This window comes from Glycine soja, chromosome 7, assembly GCF_004193775.1.
Source record: "Glycine soja cultivar W05 chromosome 7, ASM419377v2, whole genome shotgun sequence".
Classification (NCBI taxonomy): domain Eukaryota; kingdom Viridiplantae; phylum Streptophyta; class Magnoliopsida; order Fabales; family Fabaceae; genus Glycine; species Glycine soja.
This window is the reverse complement of record NC_041008.1, coordinates 32,587,364-32,612,503: the sequence shown is the minus strand read 5'-3', so window position 1 is coordinate 32,612,503 and position 25,140 is coordinate 32,587,364. Positions and strand designations below refer to the sequence as shown.

The 25,140-nt window shown below is 34.7% G+C and overlaps 1 protein-coding gene across 4 annotated transcripts; it reads right to left on the bottom strand.

The window, feature by feature from the left end:
* Positions 1 to 10,721: 10,721 nt before the first annotated feature.
* On the bottom strand, positions 10,722 to 24,586 carry LOC114419315 (putative pentatricopeptide repeat-containing protein At1g12700, mitochondrial). Of its 4 annotated transcripts, none has more exons than XM_028384970.1 (5): positions 22,666 to 24,586; positions 21,957 to 22,005; positions 21,621 to 21,855; positions 21,346 to 21,500; positions 10,722 to 12,322 (listed from the first exon to the last, which is right to left on the bottom strand). In XM_028384970.1, the coding sequence occupies exon 1, from the start codon at positions 24,573 to 24,575 to the stop codon at positions 22,746 to 22,748; it is 1,830 nt and encodes a 609-aa protein (XP_028240771.1). In that variant the 5' UTR covers positions 24,576 to 24,586; the 3' UTR covers positions 10,722 to 12,322; positions 21,346 to 21,500; positions 21,621 to 21,855; positions 21,957 to 22,005; positions 22,666 to 22,745. The 4 variants fall into 4 exon arrangements, with proteins under 4 accessions (XP_028240771.1, XP_028240770.1, XP_028240772.1 ...); XM_028384969.1 differs by lacking the exon at positions 10,722 to 12,322 and adding an exon at positions 20,739 to 21,219; XM_028384971.1 differs by lacking the exon at positions 10,722 to 12,322 and having other exon boundaries at positions 20,739 to 21,500; positions 21,600 to 21,855.
* Between the last annotated feature and the right edge of the window lie 554 nt (positions 24,587 to 25,140).

The window sequence follows — 25,140 nt, the reverse complement described above, 5'->3', positions numbered from 1 at the left end:
AAATAGATGAAACTGAAACAGGTATTTGTTTTCAAAACAACATAACCACAAACATCGGGAAAAAAACAGAAGAAAAAAAAACAGGTATTTTTCACACCGATTTCAACCGCAACAGCATTCAGTCAAGTCAAAGATCTTTGCACATTCGAAAGAAGAGATTAGAGGGTTCTGGAAAGATAGTATTTGGTAGAGAATTTTGAATTTTAAGTTGAGTAGAGGAAGGGTGAGTAGAAAAAGCTGAAAAGACAAAAAACTAAAAAATTTAACACATGTCAATCAACCAAAAGATGATAGAAATGGGTTTTCCACAGCCTAAAAAATGTAGATATAAAGTAGATTAGATTAGATTTTTTGTTATTTGAAACATTCAAGGCAAAAAATAATCACTTGCTTACAGGATTTCAAGTGCTGCCATGTTCATTGCATCCTTTGCCGACAGGAATATAGGTAGACTATATGCATAATAGTGAATGTCTTCTTTCTTCTTTTTTCTTCCTTTATTTGGGGTTTTCAATATGATTATGACAGAAAAATACAAATTTTAGATTAATCTTAAGGCTGACCTTAATAATAAAAAAAAGTAAATATGGAGTATTTCTATTAACTAACAGTTGTTTGAGATTTTTATATTTAAGAACTACAAATATAGTATGCTAGAAATACTGTTTTAGGCAGTAAAAAAAAAAAAAGAAATATTGCTTTATAGGGTGTATGTAAAGTTCTAGCTAACAACATGACTTTTATTTGGAAAAGTTGTAACAAGAAATTTTGTTGAGAGTATGCATATTGCTACTTTTTGAAGGATTAAAAACTATTCAATATTTTATTAAATGATTTTTACCTAATTTTTTTGGATCATTCATCAATCATCAACGAGAAAAAACTATTTTCCTCTAATTTTTTTTCTGCTTATGACAAATTTCTAAACTTTTTAACGCCTTTCTTTAATCATAGGGAACAAGGTCTGGTGGATGAATATGAATATATGATGTGTACGATTCTCCTTCACTGTATAAAGGTGAAGTGAAAGTTTATTACATATCTTTAATTTCTAGCCTTTTAGAATTGCTTTCTGTTTTAAAGTAGCAAAAATAAATACCATGTCCTCATCTCCCCCAATGTAATGAATAATTAGTAATTATTTATTATGTTCTAGCAGACTATGTTCTGAGGATGCTTTTGGAAGCAACTAGTTAAAACTTATGAATTACTCCATATATAATTCCAAACCCCTATATCACACTCATTATTTTTGAATTTTATATATATATATATATATATATATATATATATATATATATATATCATCAAACTGTATATGAGTACATTAAAATGAATATAAAAAAATTATAAATATATATATAAAAAATTGAGATATACTGTATACGTGGAATATGATGGAATATAATAAAACGCCTTATGTTTTATGTTAACATTTTAGATAAATACAGTTTTTAAAATAAGTTCAGATAGGTAAACTAAGTTGTACTTCTACATGCATTTGCCTTTTTAGATTTGTATATTAAAAAATAAATTATATACTTTTTTATACTTTATCCTTTATGCATTTGCTCATCTCCTTCGATAATTTGAAATTTACTAAATATAACTATTAAAAATTCTAGTAGTAAATATTTGCTTGAAAAATTCAAAAAAATTTATTAAAAAATTGTATTAAATGCTTTCTTTAAACTCACTACATGTGTTGCTAATAATAAAATTCAAATTTACTTTTTTTATAGGTGTGTGATTGTTGTTATTTTAAAAGAATTTTATATAGTGAGAATCAAATACGAGTTTTTCTATTAAATATATGGTTATCCCTCATGTGATGCAACTAAGTCTTATATTACTATACCAACCCTTTGAATTATTAAATTCAAATTTGCTAAGTTTAATTGTTTAAATAATTGATATATGAATATAAAACTGTAATAAGTGTTTTTTAAATTAAAAAATTCAAAATGATGTTATCATTTTTTTTAAAATTAGGAATATTATTTGGCTAATTTAATAATTATAATTTTTTTATTTTTAATTCTTTAAAAATTGGTATAATTTTTTCTTTGAATATTAAGTTACGAAAAAATTGTTATAAATGCTTGCTTGAAAAGGGAAAGAATTGATGTTAAATAATTAAATTCAAATTCATTAATTTTATGTTTCTGAAAACTTTTGAATTCTTTATAAAAGTTTTAAACTTCTAAAAATGTTAAAAATATTTTATTGAAACTTTTTTAATAAATAATTAAATTCAAATTTATGAATTTTATATTTTGAAATTTGTTGAATTCTTTATTAAATATACTTCTAAAAAATATTAAAAATGTTTTCTTGAAACTAAAATAGTTGGGAATTAAATTAGTAGTTTTAAATGAAGGCTTAAAATATTTGATATTTGTTCCGGTTTAAAATATTTAATGGTAATTATATTTAACATTTTTATTTCTTCTATGTTTCGGTGATGTAAGTTAACCACATATTTTACATCACTTAGTTAACTGTGGTGTGATTGATTTTCAGGTCAAATGGAGGTTGTGAATTAATTCAAATTAGGGAACCAAGTTGTTGTTAAATTAAAATTGAAAGAGTATTACGACTATAAAACACAAGTTGATGTTATGTTAAACGACAAGGAGTAGAAGTAGAAGTGGTATAAAATCATAGACAAAAACAGGGAGTAGAAGTTGGTTTCATGATAAACTCTAAATCAATAGTCCCAAAGTACATTATTAATTATAACTTCAATCTTTCCTTTTATTGAATAACTTCAATCATTTCTTAATTATTAGATTATATATTGTAATTATTTAACAACGCACAAGCAATTAAGTGCAAACGATATCACCGATATTTTGCACATGAACCCGAACAAGCAATAATAAAAAAAAGTAATACAGTATAAAATTATGTAACTAAATACTAAATTAATAATATTCTTAAAAAACAATAAATTAATAATGTTGGTTTATTGTTATTACTTGTTTGGGTCAAAATTATTTAACTTAAGCCAACATAATATTATAAACAATTGCCTATGAAATACTTAAAATATTATATTGGCTTAATTGTATTGTTGGTCCCCATAAAAAATCGAAGATGAAGACTCTCTCGTGGATGGATCTTTACACTTAACTAATGTATTCTACTCCCCAAGCTCTCCCAAGATTGAGGGATCAAGTGCCAACAAGATTTTGGCTCCCCCGAAAAGACCGGAAGATTCAATTACTTGCCAGCAAGTGCCTCTTCCTTAGATATTGTCGCAACCTATCCTACGACAATACGGGTGAAAAGCCAAAGTGCGTCTTCTCATGAAGAAAACGTGTGAAGTCGCCACCAACATTTATTGAAGAGAAACGTTAGAAAAATAAAAAAGGAGTCTGCAAATTTTGAAAATAAGAATTCGGGAGTTGTTTACGCATGGGAAAGGTATTAGCACCCCATGCGCCTGTCACAAGGGACGACAACCTTTTATCGAGTTTGCAAAAAACATGACTTCAATGTTATTTATTTTCCCTTTTATTTTTTTTATTTTTGTGGGGTCGACAAGGGTATTGCCCTTGCTCCTCCTATGTATCCTCAGGTGCGATGAAAAATTCAGACCTACGTAGTTCTTTAAGTCTGAATATTTGTGTGTTAAATTGATTTTTATGTTTTTGAAAGATTTATTTTAATTTTGAATAAAAAGTCCTTTAAGGCGTTGGACCTTGAAACGATGTTTTAATTTTTGAAAAGCAAATAGAATCGTTAAGGTGTTGGACCTTGAAACGATCTTTTAAATTTTTGAAAATCAGAGAGGATCGTTAAGGCGTTAAACCTCGAAATGATCTCAAGTGATATTTGATAAAAAGAAGTTAGTTATGAGTTGGTTTTATCTTGGTTTTGTTTATTAACTTTCAATCTCTTTAAAGACAACTTTACAATACTAGTGATCGGTTAAGATTGAACTTTACAAAGAAAAATGAGATCGTCGATGATTGATGGAGGAAATGAATATGCACAAAACAACAAGAGGAACCCCTAAGGGTGCATAGATTACATTCAAATCTTAAAAACAAAGCTAACCGACGGTCCAGGCGAGCTGGTTACTTCACACTGAAGTCTCTTGGGGGCCTAGGCGAGTCGGAGGCTAGCCTAGGCGAGCTAGCTAGGGTCTAGGAAACTCAATAAAAAAAAAAAACCTTTTGCCCCTAATTTTTGGTATCTTTCGCATTCCTGATTGAAACACTAAATGGTTCCTTGCTTTGCACTGTAATTGGTGTTTAACATCGTAAGTCGACTAGCAAGGATCAAAAGATCAACGAACGATAGTCCCCAAACGAAATTAGGGTATGACAATTGTCCTTCTTTACTTACCTTTTATTGGAAATAAAGGGGAAGTAAAGATAAGGACACTAATTTCGTTCGAGCGATCTTGCTATTCGATCGGGCAACTGGCAAAAACCAAGGAAGTGAAACCGAAAAAACATGAGGACATTGAAGTTTTATGAAATATAAAACGAAGGACATTGAAGTCCTGTAAAGCCAGAGACATTTGAAGTTCTTCTTTTCTTTTTCTTCTTTTCTTTCTTCTTTTTTTTTTCAAAGCATAGGAACAAAGGACACTGAGTCCTAAGAAGCACAAAGACAAGGACATTGAGTCCTATAAAAGACAGAAGACATTGAAGTCTTATAAAGTGTAAAAGATAGAAGATATTGAAGTCTTGTAAAATGTAAAAGACAAAAGACATTGAAGTCTTGTAAATGTAAATGAAGACATTTTAGTCTTTGAAAGCGTAAATGACTAAAGACATTGAAGTCTTTGAAATGTAAATGAAGACATTGTAATCTTTTGAAATCCTAAATGACTGAAGACATTGAAGTCTTTGAAATGTAAAAGACAGAAGACTTTGAGTCCTATGAAAGCATAAAGACAAAGGACTTTCAGTCCTATGAAAGATAAAAGCGAGAACTTTGAGTCCCATGAAAGATAAAAGCGAGGACTTTGAGTCCTATGAAAGATAAAGGCGAGGACTTTGAGTCCTATGAAAGATAAAAGCAAGGACTTTGCAAGGGTTGTGGCTGTGGGAGATACTGAGGGGCCCCCAAAGTGTTTGGCAGGGGTACACTGCAAAACGCCTGCCCCTCAGCGGCATATCCGACGTGAAGCTCGAAGTCGACTAGATTGTGGTCTCGGGGTGCTTCATGTGTCTCCCCCATAGGTTGAGAGACATGTGCATGATCAGATTGGGGTTGTTGGCTTTCAATGGGCATGGGTGCGGAGTTATCGACATTCTCATCGGGAGTGTGCGCAACATTGGGTGGTGTATAGTTGGGAGGCAAGCCATATGGTGGGAAGGAATGCTTGTTCTAAACTTGTACAAAATGGGGGCCGCCCGCACATCCCAACTCTTTGCCTCCCTGACCTACCATATCTGAGGCTGGACGATTTACTTGATTGAAGCCAAGTGGGTGAGTCGGGTCCACTTCTGTGGCGGTACTTGCAGAACAACTGTAGCCGCATTGACCTCCTTCATCTGCTCTTGCACCTCCTCTATTTCACTCATTACTCTAGCTCTGGCACGCGTTCGGTAAGGGCACTGTAAAATGCGTTCTTTCCTTTTGATAACAATGATTACAATTCTAATTTCAAGGAAAGAATGCAATGAGCAATGCGACCAATGTGAAAAGAAAACTAAGCATGGATGTATGTGAATGATGCATTGTTGAAGTATTGCAAATTTTACACAGGACATTCAGTAGAACATAGGGTCGAATCAATTCAGACAACATTACATCTTGTCAGAGTCAAAGTGCAACTGGAAATAAAACATGGACGGTCTCATTTTTTTGTAAATTATTTAGCTCAATCATGTGTTGGCAATAACCAAATAAGCTATGTAAAACTCGATTCATCTTTTGCCCCAACTTTTGCAAGATGGTTACTTCCACATTTGACCTTCACTTGATGAAAACATTTTCTTAAAATCATGTGCTTGGTTCGACCCCATAACCCAAGGAATAAAATTTTTGATTGTCAATATTTTGACAACATATCATAGAGATGAATGATCAGGGCATACTTATGTTATGTATGACAAATGTAATTATGAGATCAACATGAGACACCTGAAGAACCATCCTTTCCTAGTTAACAATGCATTAGGTACCAGGTTCACATGATTTTCAATCATTTTCCAAGAGAAATGGGTGTATAATCCTAACATGGTCTGTTTATAGCTATCATCATGGTACCCAACACATGTAACTAAGAATGTGGTGTAAACTTTCATGCTTCATTGTGACTTTCTCTTCTTTTTTTTTTTTTAGGGGAAAATGCAAGGTATGAACAACTATGTGTCAGGATCATGCATGAGTGAACATAACATGTGAACGATGAAAATGGAATGTATGCAATTGGCAGAACAAAAGCGTGCTAAATGAAGATGTATGATAATGCAATGACTTATGCAAACGCAATGCATAAATATGATAAATGATAAATGCAGGAATGATATGTCCATTATGATGCCATGAAGAGATGCATGATGCGATCAAGGAACAAGCCATAGTGAGTTTGCTATGTGCCTCTAAGGGTGGTTTCATGTAACCTTACCGGTCTCTAGAGATATCATCCTCTTAGATAATACATTGTGGTGATAGGGACTATCAGTGACAATGCATCACCAAGAGAGGAAAACTCTAGATGAGGCTTCACTGTTATCAAGAGATATCATCCCAAGGGTGCATGATGATATCCCAAGAGATGCATGATGATATCCCAAGGGTGGTTTCATGTAACCTTACTGGTCTCTAGAGATATCATCCTCTTAGATAATACATTGTGGCGATAGGGACTATCAGCGACAATGCATCACCAAGAGAGGAAAACTCTAGATGAGGCTTCACAGTTATCAAGCGAGTTGGAGACACAACATGATGACAGATCGACCTCCGCTCCTTATGGCTCACATAGACCCGGGTATAGGGCCTAATATCTCAACGTGTGTGCAAACGTGTAGGTGCCATGTGTGCATAGAGCAAAAATATTTCTAACTACAAATGTAATAGAAAGACAGACAGGCACCAAACACAATAACAGCAAAATTTATATAGAAATATGGACAAAACAAAAGATAATAGAGAAAAGGGAACATAAATAAAGAAGAAGTCACGATAAACATTACACACTGATCGAATGGCTTAACTCTCTAACGGTCCCCAATGGAGTCGTCATCTGTCGCAACCTACACTACGACGGAAGTGCGAGCGAAAAGCCAAAGTGCATCTTCTCATGAAGAAAACGCGTGGAGTCGCCACCAACGTTTATTGAAAGGAAACGTTAGAAAAACCAAAAAAGGGTTGTGGATTTTGAAAATAAGGGTTCGGGAGTTGTTTACGCATGGGGAAGGTATTAGTACCCCACGCGCCCGTCACTAGGGACGACAGCCTTTAACCGAGTGTGCAAAAAATGTGACTTCAATGTTATTTATTTTCCCTTTTTATATTTTATATTTTTTTGGGGTCGACAAGGGTGTTGTCCTTACTCCTACGTATCCTCAGGTGCGATGAGGAATTTAGACCTACATAGTTCATTAAGTTTGAATATTTGTGTGTTAAATTGATTTTTATGTTTTTGAAAGATTTATTTTAATTGTGAACAAAAAAGTTGTTTAAGGCATTGGACCTTGAAACGATGCTTTAATTTTTGAAAAGCGGAAAGAATTGTTAAGGCGTTGGACCTTGAAACGATCTTTTAAATTTTTGAAAAGCGGAAAGGATCATTAAGGCATTGGACCTTGAAAAGATCTCAAGTGATATTTGATAAAAAGAAGTTAGTTATGAGTTAGTTTTATCTTGGTTTTGTTTATTAACTTTCAATCTCTTTAAAGACAACTTTACAACACTAGTGATCGGTTAAGATTGAACTTTACAAAAAAAAAATGAGATCGCCGATGATAGATGGAGGAAATGAATATGCACAAAACAACAAAGGGGACCCTAAGGGTGCATAGATCACATTCAAATCTTAAAAACAATGCTAACAGACGGTCGCACAAAGAACACCGAACAAGGAATGATGTAGAGATTGATCATAGACGTGATTCGGTAGCACCTCGGCCTCGTTTCCTCTTCTTTCTTCTTCTTCTTCTTTCTCTCTTCTCTCAATTCCCTCACCTTCTGAACCTTAGAACCCTTCCTCATCCTCCCTAGCACACCAATTTATAGGAAAATGGACAATTGGGGCAATGGCAGCTCGCCCAGGCGAGCTGATGCTTACTCCTGAAGTAACTGGCTCTCCCTAGTGAGCTGGTTACTTCACCCTGAAGTCTCTTGGGGGGCCAGGCGAGCCAGAGGCTGGCCTAGGCGAGCTAGGGTCCAGGAAACTCAATAAAAAGACCCTTTTGCTCCTCCTTTTTTGTATCTTTTGCATTCCTAATCGAAACACTGAATGGTTTCTTGCTTTGCATTGTAACTGGTGTTTAACATCGTAAGTTGACTAGTAAGGATCAAAAGATCAACGAACGATAGTTCCTAGACAAAATTAGGGTATAAGAGATATCATGTCATCCATTTATTTTGTGGGATGACTATTGCTTGCCTAATTTTGACCAAATGGGCCTTAGATATGATCAGACCCTCAATTTTCCAGTCCAAGTTTCAAACTCTTTGATCTCTGACATTGATTCAATGACTTATGCTTTTAGTGATGAAGATCATCTGCAATTTTTTTATATTGATATTCAAACTAACGTTCAAGGAGATTTATAGAGTGCTATTGATAGCTTCATGCTGGCACGTCCTCCAGCCAATGGTGGTGCACAAAGAAAATGGAGAAAAGTATGCAATCTCCTAAAATGGTTCGTGGTTAGGAAATGAGGAAACTAAATATAACTAAGGTTTGTGAAGAACATGAAGGTTTTTCGGTTAGTATTGTACATTGTGCTCATGAATGCAGCCAAAAAATAATTATGTTCCATTATAGAGAAAAGTTATGGTTTCTCTTAGTTGTAAATACATCTATGCATTTATTCTTATAGCTTGCTAGATGTCATAGAATTGTTGCATCCTTTTGTTATTAGGTTGTAAATACTTGTAATTTTAGGGATAAAATTAACCATTATTATTATTATTAGCCCTGGTGCAGCGGTAAAGTTGTGCCTTAGTGACTTGTTGGTCATGGGTTCGAATCCGAAAACAGCCTCTTTGCATATGCAAGGGTAAGGCTGCATACAATATCCCTCCCTCATATCTTCGCATAGCGAAGAGCCTCTGGGCAATGGGGTACGCTAGTTTTTTATTATTATTAGTAGTAGTAGTATTTTATTATAATTATTATTAATTTTTTTTGTAGAAAACAACATTAGTTGGTCTAAAACCGATGTTATATATGACTTTTAATATTTATTTTTTCATAACCAATGTTAAAAGCGCTTCAGAGTATAGAATTTTAGTCACAATTCTATATCAATTTTAACTTAAACCGAGGTAGATAATGATTTTCAACATCAACTTTAAAATCGATATTGAAAATGTTCACTTTCAATGACAACCGTTTCAAAATCGATGTTGAAACTTCTCCATAATTGATATTAAAGCTCTTTTGTGGAGTAGTGAATGTTAGAAAATTAAAAAAAAAAAAAAAAGATGTGAGATTTGACTAAAGTATTCACTCAGCATTTAAGCCCACTATCCCATGTAATAACTATGTCATATTTAATAAATGTTATAATTCATATTTATAAAAAAATGACCGAAAGAAGCATTAAATACTATATTTATCAAATATAAATGGTAGTCAAATCATTATTAAATATAAAAATGAATAGAAAGTTATAATCCATATTTATAGCAAATGGTGGAGTTCACATTAATGGTATCAAGCCTTACATGCATGTCAAATACTAAAAATTGAAGAAATTTAAAATCTAGCTGACTTTGACCTTTTAGATTTAGAGATCGAATTAAACATGATATGTATGAATTCATGGATCGGAGTTGATTTTAAAATAATTATTTTTTAAACTCGTTGACTTTTACCTTCTGAATGTATAAATTATTTAATTAAGAAATTCAATAATTATGAAATGATATATTGGGATTGATTCTAAAAACACAAACTCTTTTACTTGTACAAATTTTCTTTTCTTCTCTACATCTTCATTCTACTTGATCTCGGCAAAAATAAATAAGCTAGATTTTCGTAATCTACAGAGATATCATATTTATGTGTGATTATAATGCATAATGCTAACACATTAATCATGAGAATTTTATTAATTATTTCCATAATGTTTTAAAAGTAAAAATCTATTTTATTAGTAGTTTTGCACAAAAATGAGAAACCAATAATAAAGATAGAGTATAAAATAAATCATAGAAGTTTTTATTAATTTTTTTTGTTTATGGCAAGCACTTAAAATAGGGTGTTCTGTAAGCAGTCTAGCAAGCACTCAAAAGTTTTTTATAAAATAATAAATTATATGTAGATTATTAGTAGATAAGTTGGAGCTATATGAAACATTGTTATCAATACCTAATTTTGAGTTTTATTTTATTTTATCTTTTGTCTTACAAAATCAAAACAAGAGGAAAGCGAAAAAAATCAAATAAAACAAATAAAAGATGGTTCTAAAGCAAACAAATTAAAAAAGAAAAATAGAAAAGCAAGGAAGAAGAAAAAGAAGGTATAATGAAAAAGGGAGAGATTCTCATCACACAAAATCACTAAACTGTGATCCTTTTTTTGGGTAAAGTACAAGAATTACATTGCTCATGTCTCCATTGTTTACCATTTTTTTTATCAAACATTACAATATTAAAGCCCTCTAAAACCATGTTTCAAGCCCAAAACAATTTAACCCACAACACTTAAACAACACAAGGTATTATATTTTTTTAAACATGAAAATTAAATTTATTTTCTCTTGCAATCTAATTAAAATCACCTAACTACACATTAAGAAAATCACAATGTTACATCATTGGATCCCCTCACAATCTCTCAATGACAAGCATGGAAAGAATACTTTGTATATCCATCAGCCAATTGACGAGAGCCAATGGCATAAACTAGCTCAATGATCCAAGCTTGTAAAGCCATTTACATAATTGTCATAAAAGAGAAAACTTTGAAGCCAAAGAAAAAGTATTGGTACTCACAAAAGCATTATTATATCCTCAGAAGTCTGAATTGCTTCGTATGATGCAAGCCACCAAATGCATTAGAAAAACAATGGTTTCTAAGATGATGTTCCCAAGCCAAACATGTGCATTGTATAAGTCCCACAACCATCTAAATCACATTCTCTCTACTCAAGTCTTCACCATCTCAACAAATGTCTAGTCAAAGGTGATCTCAAGTAGATACATTAGGTATTTACATTCCCTTTGGTTGAACATAGCCTCCCAACTAAGGTAAATGTAACAGATGACACATCTTATAGAGTGATGGTTATTATATCCCCAACAAGAAAGTGGAAGGAATTAGCGTACTTCAACCCCCAATCACCTAAAGTACAGAACACCATTATCCACCTACGGTAACATGCTTCTAGAAAAGGCGATAGCCTAGACCTCTATAAGTATGTCATCACCTGCTTGTGCTCCTTCTTGAAGTACAAGATCTTCATCCAATCCTATGGATGACCACCTTCAGCTCGTGCCTGGTCCTCACTTATCCACAAATATGTGATAGTATGGTTTATAAAGGACCTCTAAACCTCTATTTTAGTGTCAAAATTGTATAACACCATCACATAACTAAAACTAAAAAAAAAAAAAAAATTCAAAATAAGTTCCTAAAAGTGAAATTTGTGTTGAAACAGAACCCTTTATGAGATGAATGTTTTAACAATAACAAACTTTTAAGAAGCAAATTTTAAGTCGATTAGACTTTTACTACTAATGGTTTGTCTTGAAGTGCTTTTGAAAAAATAGGACTTATCAAGAAGCATAGATAAAGGGTGTGAAGCATTTTCCTACAACCATGATTTCCAAATCTAAAGCTTGCCTTTCAGAACCAAGAAACAATAACCTGGAAACACAATCATGTTTTCTAGGTCAAATTGTAGATATCAATAGTTGTATATGATCAAAGGCATGATGCTAGTGATAGTTTAAGTCAAGGGGTAGATATAAAAAATTACACATGACTTAAGGATCATCAAAAGATGAAATGTTGTGACAACAAGTGAAGATAGACGTGTCTACAAAGTTGAGAAGCACACACTAGGAGTTGTAAATATCTACGTCATGTAGTTGTAAATATATTCAAAAGGAAAGAAAGCTAAGCCCTACATTAGCAAGGCAACCATGAAGAAGAAAAGTAGTCCTTCACAATCTGCAACAATCAAGAAAAGATCAACACCATTCTGCAGAAGACTTCCTATTCTAAACAAGTAGCATGCCTTATGACTGAGCTGGAAAAAAGGAGAAGTCATGAGTTCTAAGCAAACAACAGGCACCAAATGATACAATTCAAATTCAAAAGTTGTGTGCAAGTTGCTATAGCTAAGGAAAGAGGAGGAACCAGTTGTGTAATAGAGACAATTCACAACAAATCTACTTGGCCTCCATGCCTTTCAAGATAAAAAGTAACATGTTTCCTTGGCCTTCAAGACAAGGTGCAATGGTCCTCTTCAAGAAAGTCAATATAAGGACATTGAAGTACAACTGGAGTTATTTACTAGGAAGGAAAATAATATAGAGAGGACATGAGTCAGAAGTTGTATTGCAAATATATATTATTAGCTTTTGATACCAGGCTTCCTTAATCCACACTCTCTTGATTTGTAGAACTGAATCTATTCAGCCATAAAGAGATTGTAAACATTTTCTCAAGGGGAGGTTACTAATGAATTTTCCCTGGGAGATGTATTAGATACCTATCCAAACAGAACCCATTTCAAATAGGGAATTTCATAATAGTAATTAAGCGATTGTTGCTTCCGAAGGTTGAGAGTGACTACAATGTGTTGTTGTGTGTGTCAAGTAGTAGTTGCTACTAAGGGTTTGAAGCCTAAAAAGGCTTTTCAAAAGAATACTTGGGGAGATAACCTACAGAGACTTAGAGAATAATGAGTTGTAGGATCATGTGAAGGCTTTAGGAAAGAAAAAAAAAAATCAAGTTGGTGCTTGTGTTAGTGAAAAGCCTTACAATTGTAGGGACAGACAAAGACCAGGTGGAGTGAACTAGGATAATTCCTTTGTGTGTTTTACCCTTCTTATTGCTTTTGATTTGTGTGCTTTTGAATTATTTCCTTGAGCATCTTACTTTTTAAAATGATTATATCTTTGATATAAAAATTTTCAAGCTTGCTAAACTGCTTTACACATTCAGAGGCATACATCTATTCATGTTTTGAGTTGGCAAAACAAATTCTACCTACCCTGAATCTAATATTTTATGAGTAGCTTCTGAAGCAGTATACAACATTATTTTTGTATGATTATTATCAAAAAATAATTTTATACAAAATACTATAAAAGGATAATGTTTGCTCTCTACAAAGCTTCTTGAAGTTGATACTCTAATATATCTTTAGAACTTCAGAAATTGATACCCCCCTCCCCCCCTTCTAGTGACCTTCTGGTCCACTTCAGTTTGTAAATCACGTTAGTAAAAAATGAAAAAAATAAAATTCTTCTTAAGTGACAATATTATCATATGTTTAGGGACTAAAATGATAGTAAGTGGTTAAGTTTAAGGATATAAATGAAACAACTAAAAATCTCAATGACTTATTTCAACTATTCTTAATTTCAAGAACAATTGTGACAACATTATAAACTTTTCATGGACAAAAATGATAGTTTACTCTTTAAGAATCCTAAAAAAAAGGCTTATTGAAATCATGTTGTGCTGGTGGTACCTAGACCTTAAGAACAACAACTGACTCTTGAGGGGCGTAGAGGAAGTGTTAGGCGTTCTTTTCGTAAGGATCACAGTGCAACGGTGTAGAAAGTTGGAGGAAAGAGACTTGTTTGCAGTAGGTTAGGGGAGATGAAGGTAGGAAAGGTAGCTCAACAGAAGTCTTTATGAAGATGCTATGCTACAATATTAGAGGGTTGGGTGGGGGGCTAAGAAGAAAGTGCTAAGGGAGCTGATTGCAAGAGAAGGAATGAAATTTATTTGTTTACAAGAAACTAATACGGAAACCATATAAAAAAAGAGGTATGTTATGCGATATAGGGTGACTATGAGGTTGAATGGAGAGAAAATCCAACAATAGGGAATGCTGGTGGATTAGTGACTTCGTGGAAGAAAGGGATTCTTGAAGTGGAGAATACTTATGTTGGTGATGGGTTCATAATTGTGAAAGGGATATAGGAGAAAGGGAGAGTGCCACGAATGTTGAAAAATGCATATCTTTCCTCGGATTGGACTAGCAAGAGACAACAATAGAAAGCTATTAGAAGCATAAAGAGATCAAGTTCTATAGACAAATGGTGTATTTTGAGGGTCTTCAGCTTGGTGAGGTTTTTGGAAGAGAGGAGAGGTGACCAAAATGTGGAGGTGGGAAACTTTGAGATGGAAGAGTTCAACTTGTTCATTGAGGAGATGGAGGTAGGAGATATTCCGATGGTAGGATTAAAGTATACACGGTTTAGGCCAAATGGAAGAGCAAAAAGTTGTTTGGATAGAATTTTTATTTCACCAAGTTGGGTTGATAGATGATCAGGATGTTTCCAACATGTCTTGGAGAGGAACATCTCTAATCATTGTCCAATGCTATTGAAGACTTCAATGGGTCTCACGATTTTGTCTTTATTGAGCAACATGATTTTTTACCTTTGTACCCTTAAGACGATACAAAACATTAACTTACTTTTTGTCTTCGGTAGGCACTTTTGACCAAATAATTTTACTTTTTTTATTTCTACTCTATTTCTCACATATTTCACTCAAACCAAATAACCAAAAATTCTATTTTATTAATACTCTATTTTTGTTTTTTCTAATTATCTCTCTTCTATTTCCATATACTTTATTTCTTGCCAATGTAGATTTGGGAAGTTGTTAGGGTTACCGGTTTTGTATGTTCCTCGCATACACCCAACAGTCACTTACCCCGAACACTTTTGGGACTTTATTTATACACCCAACAGCCACTTACCCCGAACACTTTTGGGACTTTATTTATACACCCAGCAGCCACTTTGATGCAATCCTATCCTGCAAGGGGATTGGATAGAAGACTCTAAGTAGATCGGGCCAAAGATGCAAGAAAAGGTCCTAGGGTTTTCATGAGCCTTAGGGTAGATTTCGGGCTCATGGGTTAAGTATGAACCCACTTATCTTTGTACATATTAGATTAAGGTTTCATTATTTTTAGGCCTTGTATTTAGGACTCCATAATGTAGGTAGGGTACCCTAGAAATGTAGGATTTTTCAGCCCTTGTATTTTAGGGCACCTAGACTAGTTTTTGTATTAGGGATAGTTTTGTAATTTCACATGCATTAAATGAATATTTGACGTGTGTTGGAAAATAAATTTAATTGAATTGGGAGAAGCTCAATCCAATTAAATTTTAGAGGGAGAGGTGAGTATTTTCTTGCTACACCCCATTGCCACATCATATAGTCACACTTTGTGCATGTCCTTCATGCTTTACATGATTCATGACACCTAAGCACACTTAGTGGAGATTGGAGAATCTTGGACTTGATCTTGGATTAGTGAGCTGAACCATAGTTAAAATTCACTAATCATAATTAGTAAAATTTTGACTCCAAAATTTGGCTCTACAAATTTAATTTCAAATTCAAGTGAAATTTGAATAGAAATTCAAATTTTCCTCCAATTTTGTATGACACTTAGGCTATAAATAGAGGTCATGTGTGTATTTTTCAACTTTGATCATTAGAAAATTATACTTCAAAGTTCAGAAATTACACTTAGGCTCTACAAATTTAATTTCAAATTCAAGTGAAAATTGAATAGAAATTCAAATTTCCCTCCAATTTTGTATGACACTTAGGCTATAAATAAAGGTCATGTGTGTATTTTTCAACTTTGATCATTAGAAAATTATACTTCAAAGTTCAGTCCTCGTTTGAGGCATAAAATTTCGTGCTCCTTTTCTCTTTCTCCCTCCACTCATCTTCTCCTATCTTCAAGCTTTTATCCATGACTTCGTATGGTGGTGAGCTTGTTCTTGACTCATCTTCTCCTTGAAGTGATGTCTCCAAACATCTTTCTTCCTTCTCCATTCCGCTGTCATTGAACTTCAAGAAACAAAGGACTCCATTGATGAAGAAGATCCAAGGCCTACAAACTCCACATGGAGCTACGTCAATAGGTAGCTTTTGCATTGTTGCCTTAAGTTCTTCAAATGCAGAAGTAGCCTCTTCTCCCAATGAAATGCATCTTTCTTGAGTAATGCATTCAATGGTTGTGCAATTCTCCCATAATCCTTCACAAACCTCCTATAATACTCTATTAACCCCAAAAATCCCCTTAATCCCTTAACATCTTTAGGTTTAGGCCACTCAGTCATGACTGCCAATTTGCTAGGGTCAGCTTTTACTCCCTGCCTTGAAATGATGTGTCACAAATACTCCAAAGAATTCTAGCTAAAAATGCACTTTTTCCTGTTCACCCTCAAGTCATGTTGTAGAACTTGCAAAATGTTCTTCAAAGGCAACTGATTGTCCCTCAAGCAGCTGTTGTACACCAGTATGTCATCAAAAAATACCAAGGAAAATTGCCTTAAAAAGAGCCTAAGCACCTCATTCATGAATGCCTAAAATGTTGATGGTGCATTAGTCAACCCAAAAGGCATGACTAAAAATTCGTAATGACCCTCATGTGTTCTGAAAGCTGTTTTTTGGATGTGCTCTTCCTTCATTCTAATCTAACGGTATCCAGAATGCAAATCCAACTTTGAAAACCATTCAACTCCACCAATTTCACCCAATAATTCTTCTATAATGGGTATAGGAAACCTATCAGGCACAATCCAACTTTGAAAACCATTCAACTCCACCAATTTCACCCAATAATTCTTCTATAATGGGTATAGGAAACCTATCAGGCACAGTGGTCTTATTGAGTCTTATAATTTACACAAAACCTCCAACTCCCATCCTTCTTCTTAACTAAAATCACTGAACTACCATATGGACTAGTACTGGTTCTAATAATTCCAACAATTAACATATCCCTTACCATCTTTTCAATTTCATCCTTCTGGTGATTGGGGTATTTGTAAGGCCTTAAATTGGGTATCCTTGTGCCCTCCTGGATAGTAATAGCATGATCTTTCTCTCTCTCTATGTGGTGGCAACCCTTGAGGCTCCTGGAAAACTTGCTCAAACTGTGTCAACACCTGGGCCACTAGTCCATACACGGCTTCCCTTGTCTTCTCTTCTTCTACCCTTTTGACTTCCACATTAAACCCTTGGTCAACTTCCAGCATGGTACCCTTGACCATTTTCATGCTAACTAACTTTATGGAAGTCAGTCCCAATTCTCGAGCTCTGTGGTTCTCTTCGATTGCTTTCTCGACAGCTTTCATGCAAGTTTCCATCCTTGCATTCGCTTTCGACACCATGAACGGAAAAGGGCTCCAAGATCGGAGCTCTAATACCAGTTAATAGAACTGGTTTGGGTAATGAATGAATTTTTTATTATGATTGGTGCTTCCAACACCTAACAGCTTACACAGTGAGTTTGAGGCCTCACCAACCTCCTACTTACTCCATATCCCCATTCACTAATTCTCCCCATTCCCTTTTATATCCTAACTAACTAATCACTTAGTTGTAACTAACTAATTATCTGCTAACTAACTAATCAATTAGTTGTAACTAACTACCTTGCTCCTACCTCTTCTACTAAACACTTTTTCCCACTTATTAATGTTTCTATCACCGGACAAATTTGTTAGCAATTTTGTTTTATATGATTCCCAAGTTGATATTGACATGTGCGCTGGGGTTAGACAGTTAGTGATCCGTAGAGGAAGATAACAGCTAGATTGACAAGGCCAACATAGAACATTACAGAATTAAGGGTCAAAGGGTCAATTCTAGGTTCTCTTTTATGTGGCAAAGTGTATGTACAAAATGAATTGAACTCTCTGTGGTGTGAATTTCTAAAACCTCAGATTGACATCCATTGCATAAGACAATCAAACTATAGTGAATGTTCCAGTCCCAAAGATAAATGCTGAACTTGAGCTATCTCTCCACATGATTAAATCCACTAAAGAGTGACATATCATATGTAAAGAATATTAAAAAATTTGTATTAAATTTTGCCAACAAATTTGACTCTTGTATAATTCTGGAATTTAGATTAATCACCTAAACTTTGCAGATTGTTCAGGGTCTTTGGAACTGGATAGTTAAGATTAATTAGCCTTGACATAAGTACAAAGCCAAAAAATCAGACAAAGCCAAAAATCAGATTGAAGGGAAATAGTTCAATGAAGTTAAAAGGACCTTACTTGAATCAGCCTAGGAGAAATTTTGGTGGATTGAAGAAAGCTATCTAATTGGAGATGGGTTCACAATTACATGGACATACACTTGCCTTTCATTTTTTTTATGTAATTGTTTGTTGGCACTCATCAACAACTTTACAAAGGATGTAACAGAAATTACACAAAATTAGAATAATAAACATAAAATGATAAACCGTATGCTATGGAAACACTAAAAAAAGCTATGGCTGAAATCCCCATCCTCACAGTGCCTGATTTCTGTCAAACCTTCTGCATAGAGACTGATGCTTCTAATAAGGGACTGGGTGCAGTCCTCATGCAACAAGGAAGGCCAGTGGCTTTTCTAAGCCAAACATTGCCAGAAAGAGCCCAGAAAAAGTCAGTGTATGAAAGGGAGCTTATCGCCATCGTCATGGCTGTACAGAAATGGCAACATTACTTACTTGGGAGGAAGTTTGTCATCCATACAGATCATAGGAATTTGAAGTTCCTGAAGGATCAGAGAGTGTTGGGGAGTGAGCAGTTCAGGTGGACTTCCAAACTCGTTGGTTTTGATTTTGAGATCCTCTACAAACCCGGAAGTGACAACAGGGCTGCAGATGCACTGTCAAGATGAATGACTTATGAAGCTATTTCCCTGGTCCAATTTTCAGACTAGGAATAATGGGAGATGGAAATCCAGGCTGAGGACAAGTTGTGGAGTATTATGCAAGATTTATCAAGCAACTCATCTGCACACCCTGTTACACTTTTCAGAATAGGAAGTTATGGTACAAAGGGAAATTGGTTTTACCAAAAGGGTCTTCCAAAATTCGCACACTGCTTACTGAATTTCATAGTTCAACAATAGTAGCCCACTCAGGTTTCTTTCAAACTTACAAAAGGTTGGCTGCTTTAGTGTATTGGGAAGGTATGCGACAAGACAATCAGAGGTTTGTAGCTTCTTGTGAAATCTGCCAACTAAATAAATATCAGGCCCTCACTCCCGCGGGCCTCCTATAGCCATTACCTATTCCTACACAGGTTTGGTCTGGCATGTCGATGGAATTTGTGGAGGGACTTCCTAAAGCACAAAGCAAAAATGCAATTCTGGTGGTGGTTGATAGACTCACTAAGTATACCCATTTTACCTCACTTAGTCACCCATATCAAAGAAATTATTTGATTGCATGGTTTCCCAAATGGTTGAGCTGGGCAGAGTTTGGTTCAATTCTAATTACAACAGCTCCACCAAACTGACTCCATTCAGAGCCCTTTATGGAAGAGATCCCCCTCAACTTTTGAAAGGAACAACTCTACCCTCAGCAGTAGAAGAAGTCAATTGACTAACCCAAGACAGAGGCATAGTTCTTAACGAGCTAAAACCAAAGCTGGTGAAGGCCCAAGACCACATGAGAGTCTATGCCAACAATTTTACAGTAGATGATTGCATGTATCTCAAGCTGCAATCTAATAGATTGAAGTCCTTAGTCAAGAAAATAAATGAAAAACTCCGTCCCAGGTTCTATGGGCCGTACCAGATTAACAAAGTCATTAGGAAAGTAGCTTATTTCCTTGAACATACACCAGACAGCAAGATCCACCATGTTTTCCATGTGTCCCTTTTGAAGAAAGCCATAGCTCCATCGGTGCAGCCTCAACCTTTACCACAAATGTTAGCACATTACCTTTAACTATTGGTAGAGCCCTTAGCTGTTAAAGCTGTTCACAACCATCCTTTTGGAACAGCAGAGGTATTAATTCAGTGGAAGGATCTTCCTGATTTTGAAGCAACCTGGGAATCTGTCACTTCCATTCAGCAACAATTTCCTGCATTTCACCTTGAGGACAAGGTGGCTCTTTTGGGGGGAAGTATTGTTAGACCTCCAATTAGAGAGACTTACACAAGGAAGACTCACAAGAAGTATAGGCCCAAGAGGATAGCCCAAGCCCAATAAGATGGGTCTGCTGTAATTGATTAGTTTTGTAAGAATTGTATAAATAGAATAGAAGGAGAAGAGAAAGGGTATCAGGTTAGTCTGTTAGAAAGTGATTGGGGGAGTGGATAGGCTCTCGGACATTCCTATCAGGTTCTTTCTGTAATTCTTCTCTACTTCAAGGGAACACATTGTCCCATTGGAGGATTCATCAAGAAAAACACAGTTCTAGCACACTCCTTCCAGCTTAATAATTCATTCTCGTTCAGCAACTATAATTGGGGAACACTGAAAAGTGAAAACAACTTTCTGTAAAGGAAAGATAATTTAACTAAGGCAAATGCTAACCTGTGCCCTTAGGACACTAGTTAAGAAATCCAAAATAGAAAGTTTTTGTTGGAATTCACATTGGGAATGCATTGGAAATCACGATAGATGAATCCTGCGACCAGTGTCCTAAGGGCACTGATTAGCAAGACCGTTTAACTAATTAACCATCCTGTGACAATCACATCACCTATATTTATGTTTTTTCCTCCTTATAGTTCTACTGCATTCTTAAATTATCTTGTTAAGAATGTTTTGCCCTCCCCTTATGGTGTAAGAATGCTACTATACCTGTCATGTCCATGATCTTGACACTTGGTAAAAATAACCAAACTGGGTAAAAAAGAGTGAATAAAGTCATACACAAACAAACTAGGTATCCACATGGCACAAGCTAAATGAGCCCACTGGCCATGTGTAGTAGGCTTCATTGCACCACCTAGAAGAAACTCCCTTAAATACCCAAAGGCATATAATTCTAATTTTACAGGGCATTACCATCATTCTGCCTGCCACACTGCAGAAACAGATTGTTCTGATACTCCTACAACATAAATAACTCCCATTTAATCCTTTGATAAGGTTTAAAATAGTAGTAATGTACATATATACAAGCTTGCATAATGAATTAAATGTCAATATGTCAAAGCAATTGAAGAAGCATATGTACCGCATAAAGAGCAAAGGAAAGTCTCATGGCATTGTAGAGTGACCAAGCTGATGCCCTATGATCAAAACACAAGGCAGTGACCATGCATTGAAAGCTTTCCAAGAAACACATTAAGTCGGTGCTCAAGTAAGGAATTGGAAACTTCTTGCTTATGTCTGTTTGAAACGAGAAAACAAGTATATGATAATATAGTGATTCTATAAGTTCTTATATAAAGAGAACAAGTGGTTAAGATAACTTATAACGATGCTTACTTGAATTATGAACCATCCTACCTAAATAAGGGTGCTACCAATTAAGGACACATAAAGGGCCTGGATGCCTGTTTGCTTTGCCAAAAGAGCTAGTTCTTTCCATTTTCTCTGTATATCTCCAGTGAATACTTTATTTTCCTAACCAATGGTTTTTCCATGGTAAAATGAAGAGGCAAGGCTCCTCTCACACACAATATTGTCCCAAACACCTTTGCTAGGCCAGCCCTCTTCTTGATTCTCAAATTCTCTTGGCTACCTGTAAAATAAAATAAAACTAAAACATCAAATACTAACTTTCTTTTTGGCACCATTATTATCAAAGACTACTATTTATAAGGTCTATAGCAACAAAGTTACCGTATTATTTTGTGAAATAAATGATAGGTCCAATTTGTTTGCAACCAACCTGAAGATAAGTGCAAGGACAAAAGTGAAAGCTGGGACAAATTGATCGATGCAAATGCAATTGTAGCAATTAAATATTTTAGCCTCACAAAAAATAGATTCTAATTTCCTCTAACTCTGCATTCAAGGTAAAGTGTGTCATTAAAATGCCAATATGATTAAGGTCAGAGTCACAAAAGCATCATTTTCAAATTAAGCTGAACATGGAAAAGAAATATATCTTGTGCCTGGGAAGATATTATAAACCTGTTCAGTGGCAAACACAGCCAAATTTATCTTTTACAGATGTGCTACTAAATCAAATTTCATTTGAGTGTCAATTAGACAAACAAGACAAAAGTCAGTCAACCAGCCAAGAACTGGCCATAACAATTGAAAGAAAAGATGGTGATACTTCCATTTCACAATTTTACAAAGAAAAGACTGTATGACTGCATCCATCAATCATTTCCTACAAACTATCACAAGCCAAAAATAAAAACATTATGCATTGCATGGTTAGATAAACTTCATCAGTTTCTAGAAAAGATTCATTTAAATGTGCAAGGAACAGTTTTTAACTGAACTATATATTTACTAAAAAAAAAAACTAGCCCTAACAAACAAACATTGTTAATAGGAATATTAAAAAGAGGAATAGCAGAAAAATGTGTATCAAAACCTGATGTACAGAACCTGACTCTGTTAACATGATGGCCCTCATGAAAATGTAGGTATTTAAAAGATACCAATATTAAATACTCAAACAAACTCCTGCAAAAACACATGTAATGCACTATTTTCTTTATTAGCAGAGAAGTAGCTGATAAGCAATTCAGTTGTAGTAGCATCTGCTGATAAACCTTTGCCTTTCATTAGCAAAAGGTATTTTGTTGATCTTGAAATGTCATATCTTTGCAGCAATCCTCGGACAAAGACATTATAAGTGAACTCGTTCGGGAGACAGCCATTCTCTTCCATTTTCATCAATAAGTTTTCAGCATCATCCAATAGTCCTTCTTTACATAGACCTTTAATCATTGTAGTATAAGCAACAACATCAATTTTTATGCCTTTACTTGGCAAACAAGAAAAGAGTTCTTGTGCATCATTAAGTTTTCCAAAACTACACATTCCATCCAGAACAATGTTGTATATTACGACATTAAGTTCCAAATTCATCTTCTCCATCTCCCTAAACAATGATATTGCCTCAGAATGAAATTGACACTTGAATAGTCCATCCAAAATAATGGCACATGTTTGGAGATTGGGATGTTGGTCATGCTCATGCATTGTACAAAACAATTCTTTGGCAGCTTCTGGTTTCCCTGCTTTGCAAAAGCCCCCGATAAGAGTGCTCCAAGTGACAACATCTGGATTTAGTCCACTATTAACCATCTCACCCAACAAAAAGAGAGCCTTATTTATGTTTTTAGTTTTACACCATCCATGGATTAATGAACTATAAGTTACAAGATTTGGCAAGAAGCCCTTGTGAATCATCAACTCAAATACTTTCACAGCATCACCCATTTGACTTAGCAAACAATGACCACTAATAACCGAATTATATGTAACAACATCAGGTTCCACTCCCACATGGACCATGAAACCCATTATAGTTTTTGCCCTCGAAATCATCCCATCTTTGCAAAAATTGTCAACTAAAACATTAAAAGTTTGCACATTTGGCATGATTCCCTTCCTCATCATGTTACCCAAAAGAGTTGTAGCCTCTTTCCATCTACCAAAGTTGCAAAGGCCATGAATTAGTGAATTATAAGCGACAAGATCAGGTTGAATACCTTTACTGGTCATTCCGGAGAACAAATTCAAAGCCTCGCATACCATCCCATCCTTGCAAAGACTGTCCATGATTGTGCTGTAAGCTATAACAACATCCAAATCGCAGTTTCTTCCCTTGATCTTCTCAAGATACAAGATCGCACCGGACGTGTCACCGGCCTTACACAATCCATTAATTATCGCGCCATAGGTGTAACTGTTGGATTGATGGCCCATGTCTTCCAAACTGTCAGCAAACCTGGCTGCTCGAGCCACATTGCCTTCTGCACACAGCCCATTAATGAGTGTGGCAAAAGTCACCACTGTGGGGTCCACACCAATTTTGAACATGACTCCCAAAACAGAGAACCCAAACACTGTGTGGTTCAAATGGCACAGACAATTGATGATAATGGTGAGTGTGTACACATCGGGTTTGATCCCTAATGAATATATGTGTTTGATAAGGGAAATGGTGGTTGCGTAATGTTTCATCTTCACGATGATGCCGAACAATTTGGTGAAATCCTTCTCGCGAGGGAGAGGGTTCATGACAACCATTTTGTGGAAGAAACTCAGAGCAGCTTCTTCACTTTTGAGGTCTCTCATGGAATCAAGGAATTGGGCTCTGTTTGTGAAGTTTGAAGAAGAACGAAAGTGTGTGGAATTTGAAAGAGAACCGAAGTGTGGAAGAAGAAGAAGAGGGAACCAATGAAGGGAAGCTCTTGCTCTTCCTCGCAACATTATTCTGAAATGTGTAGTGTTGAAGGGAAAGTAAAACCTAAAAAGTGCAATGTGCCGCATATTATAAGAAAGAGAAGTCTGGTCCGAACTGAAATTTGCCTTAAACTACTAGTAGTAACAAGGAATCCCACTAAACACTACATAGAAAATTAAATAACGTTTGTTTAAATTTATTTTTGAAAAATATATTTTTAATAAATTAAGTTTTTGGTTGTGTTTGTTCAAACTGTTTTTTTAATAGTTTTTTTTATGAAGTGTCTCTGCGGCTAATTTGTTTAAACTAAAAAAAACAATTTTCAAAAAAGTGTTTTTAATAAGAAGATAAGTTTTGTGCTTCTTAAATTTTTAATTGATGCATTTTAATAATTAAAAGAGCTAATTGGAGCGTTCTAAAATTTGAGGATCATATTGACGCATTTTAAATGATTTAGAGATGAAATTAGTAATTAAGCATTTTTTAAGAAAAAAAGTTTAAACAAATATATAAAAAATTATTTATTTTATTTTAAAAAAAAAACTAAACAAATGGCCTGTTATCTACTTCTTAAATGGAAACTTTTTTAAGTTTAAATAAACTTGTTAAATATGCAGGCCCGTGTTGATATGTTAAAAGATTTTATTGTAA

Coding starts and splice junctions, on each gene's coding strand:
- LOC114419315 (XM_028384970.1), bottom strand. CDS start 24,575: ATGCGGCACATTGCACTTTTTAGGTTTTACTTTCCCTTCAACACTACA.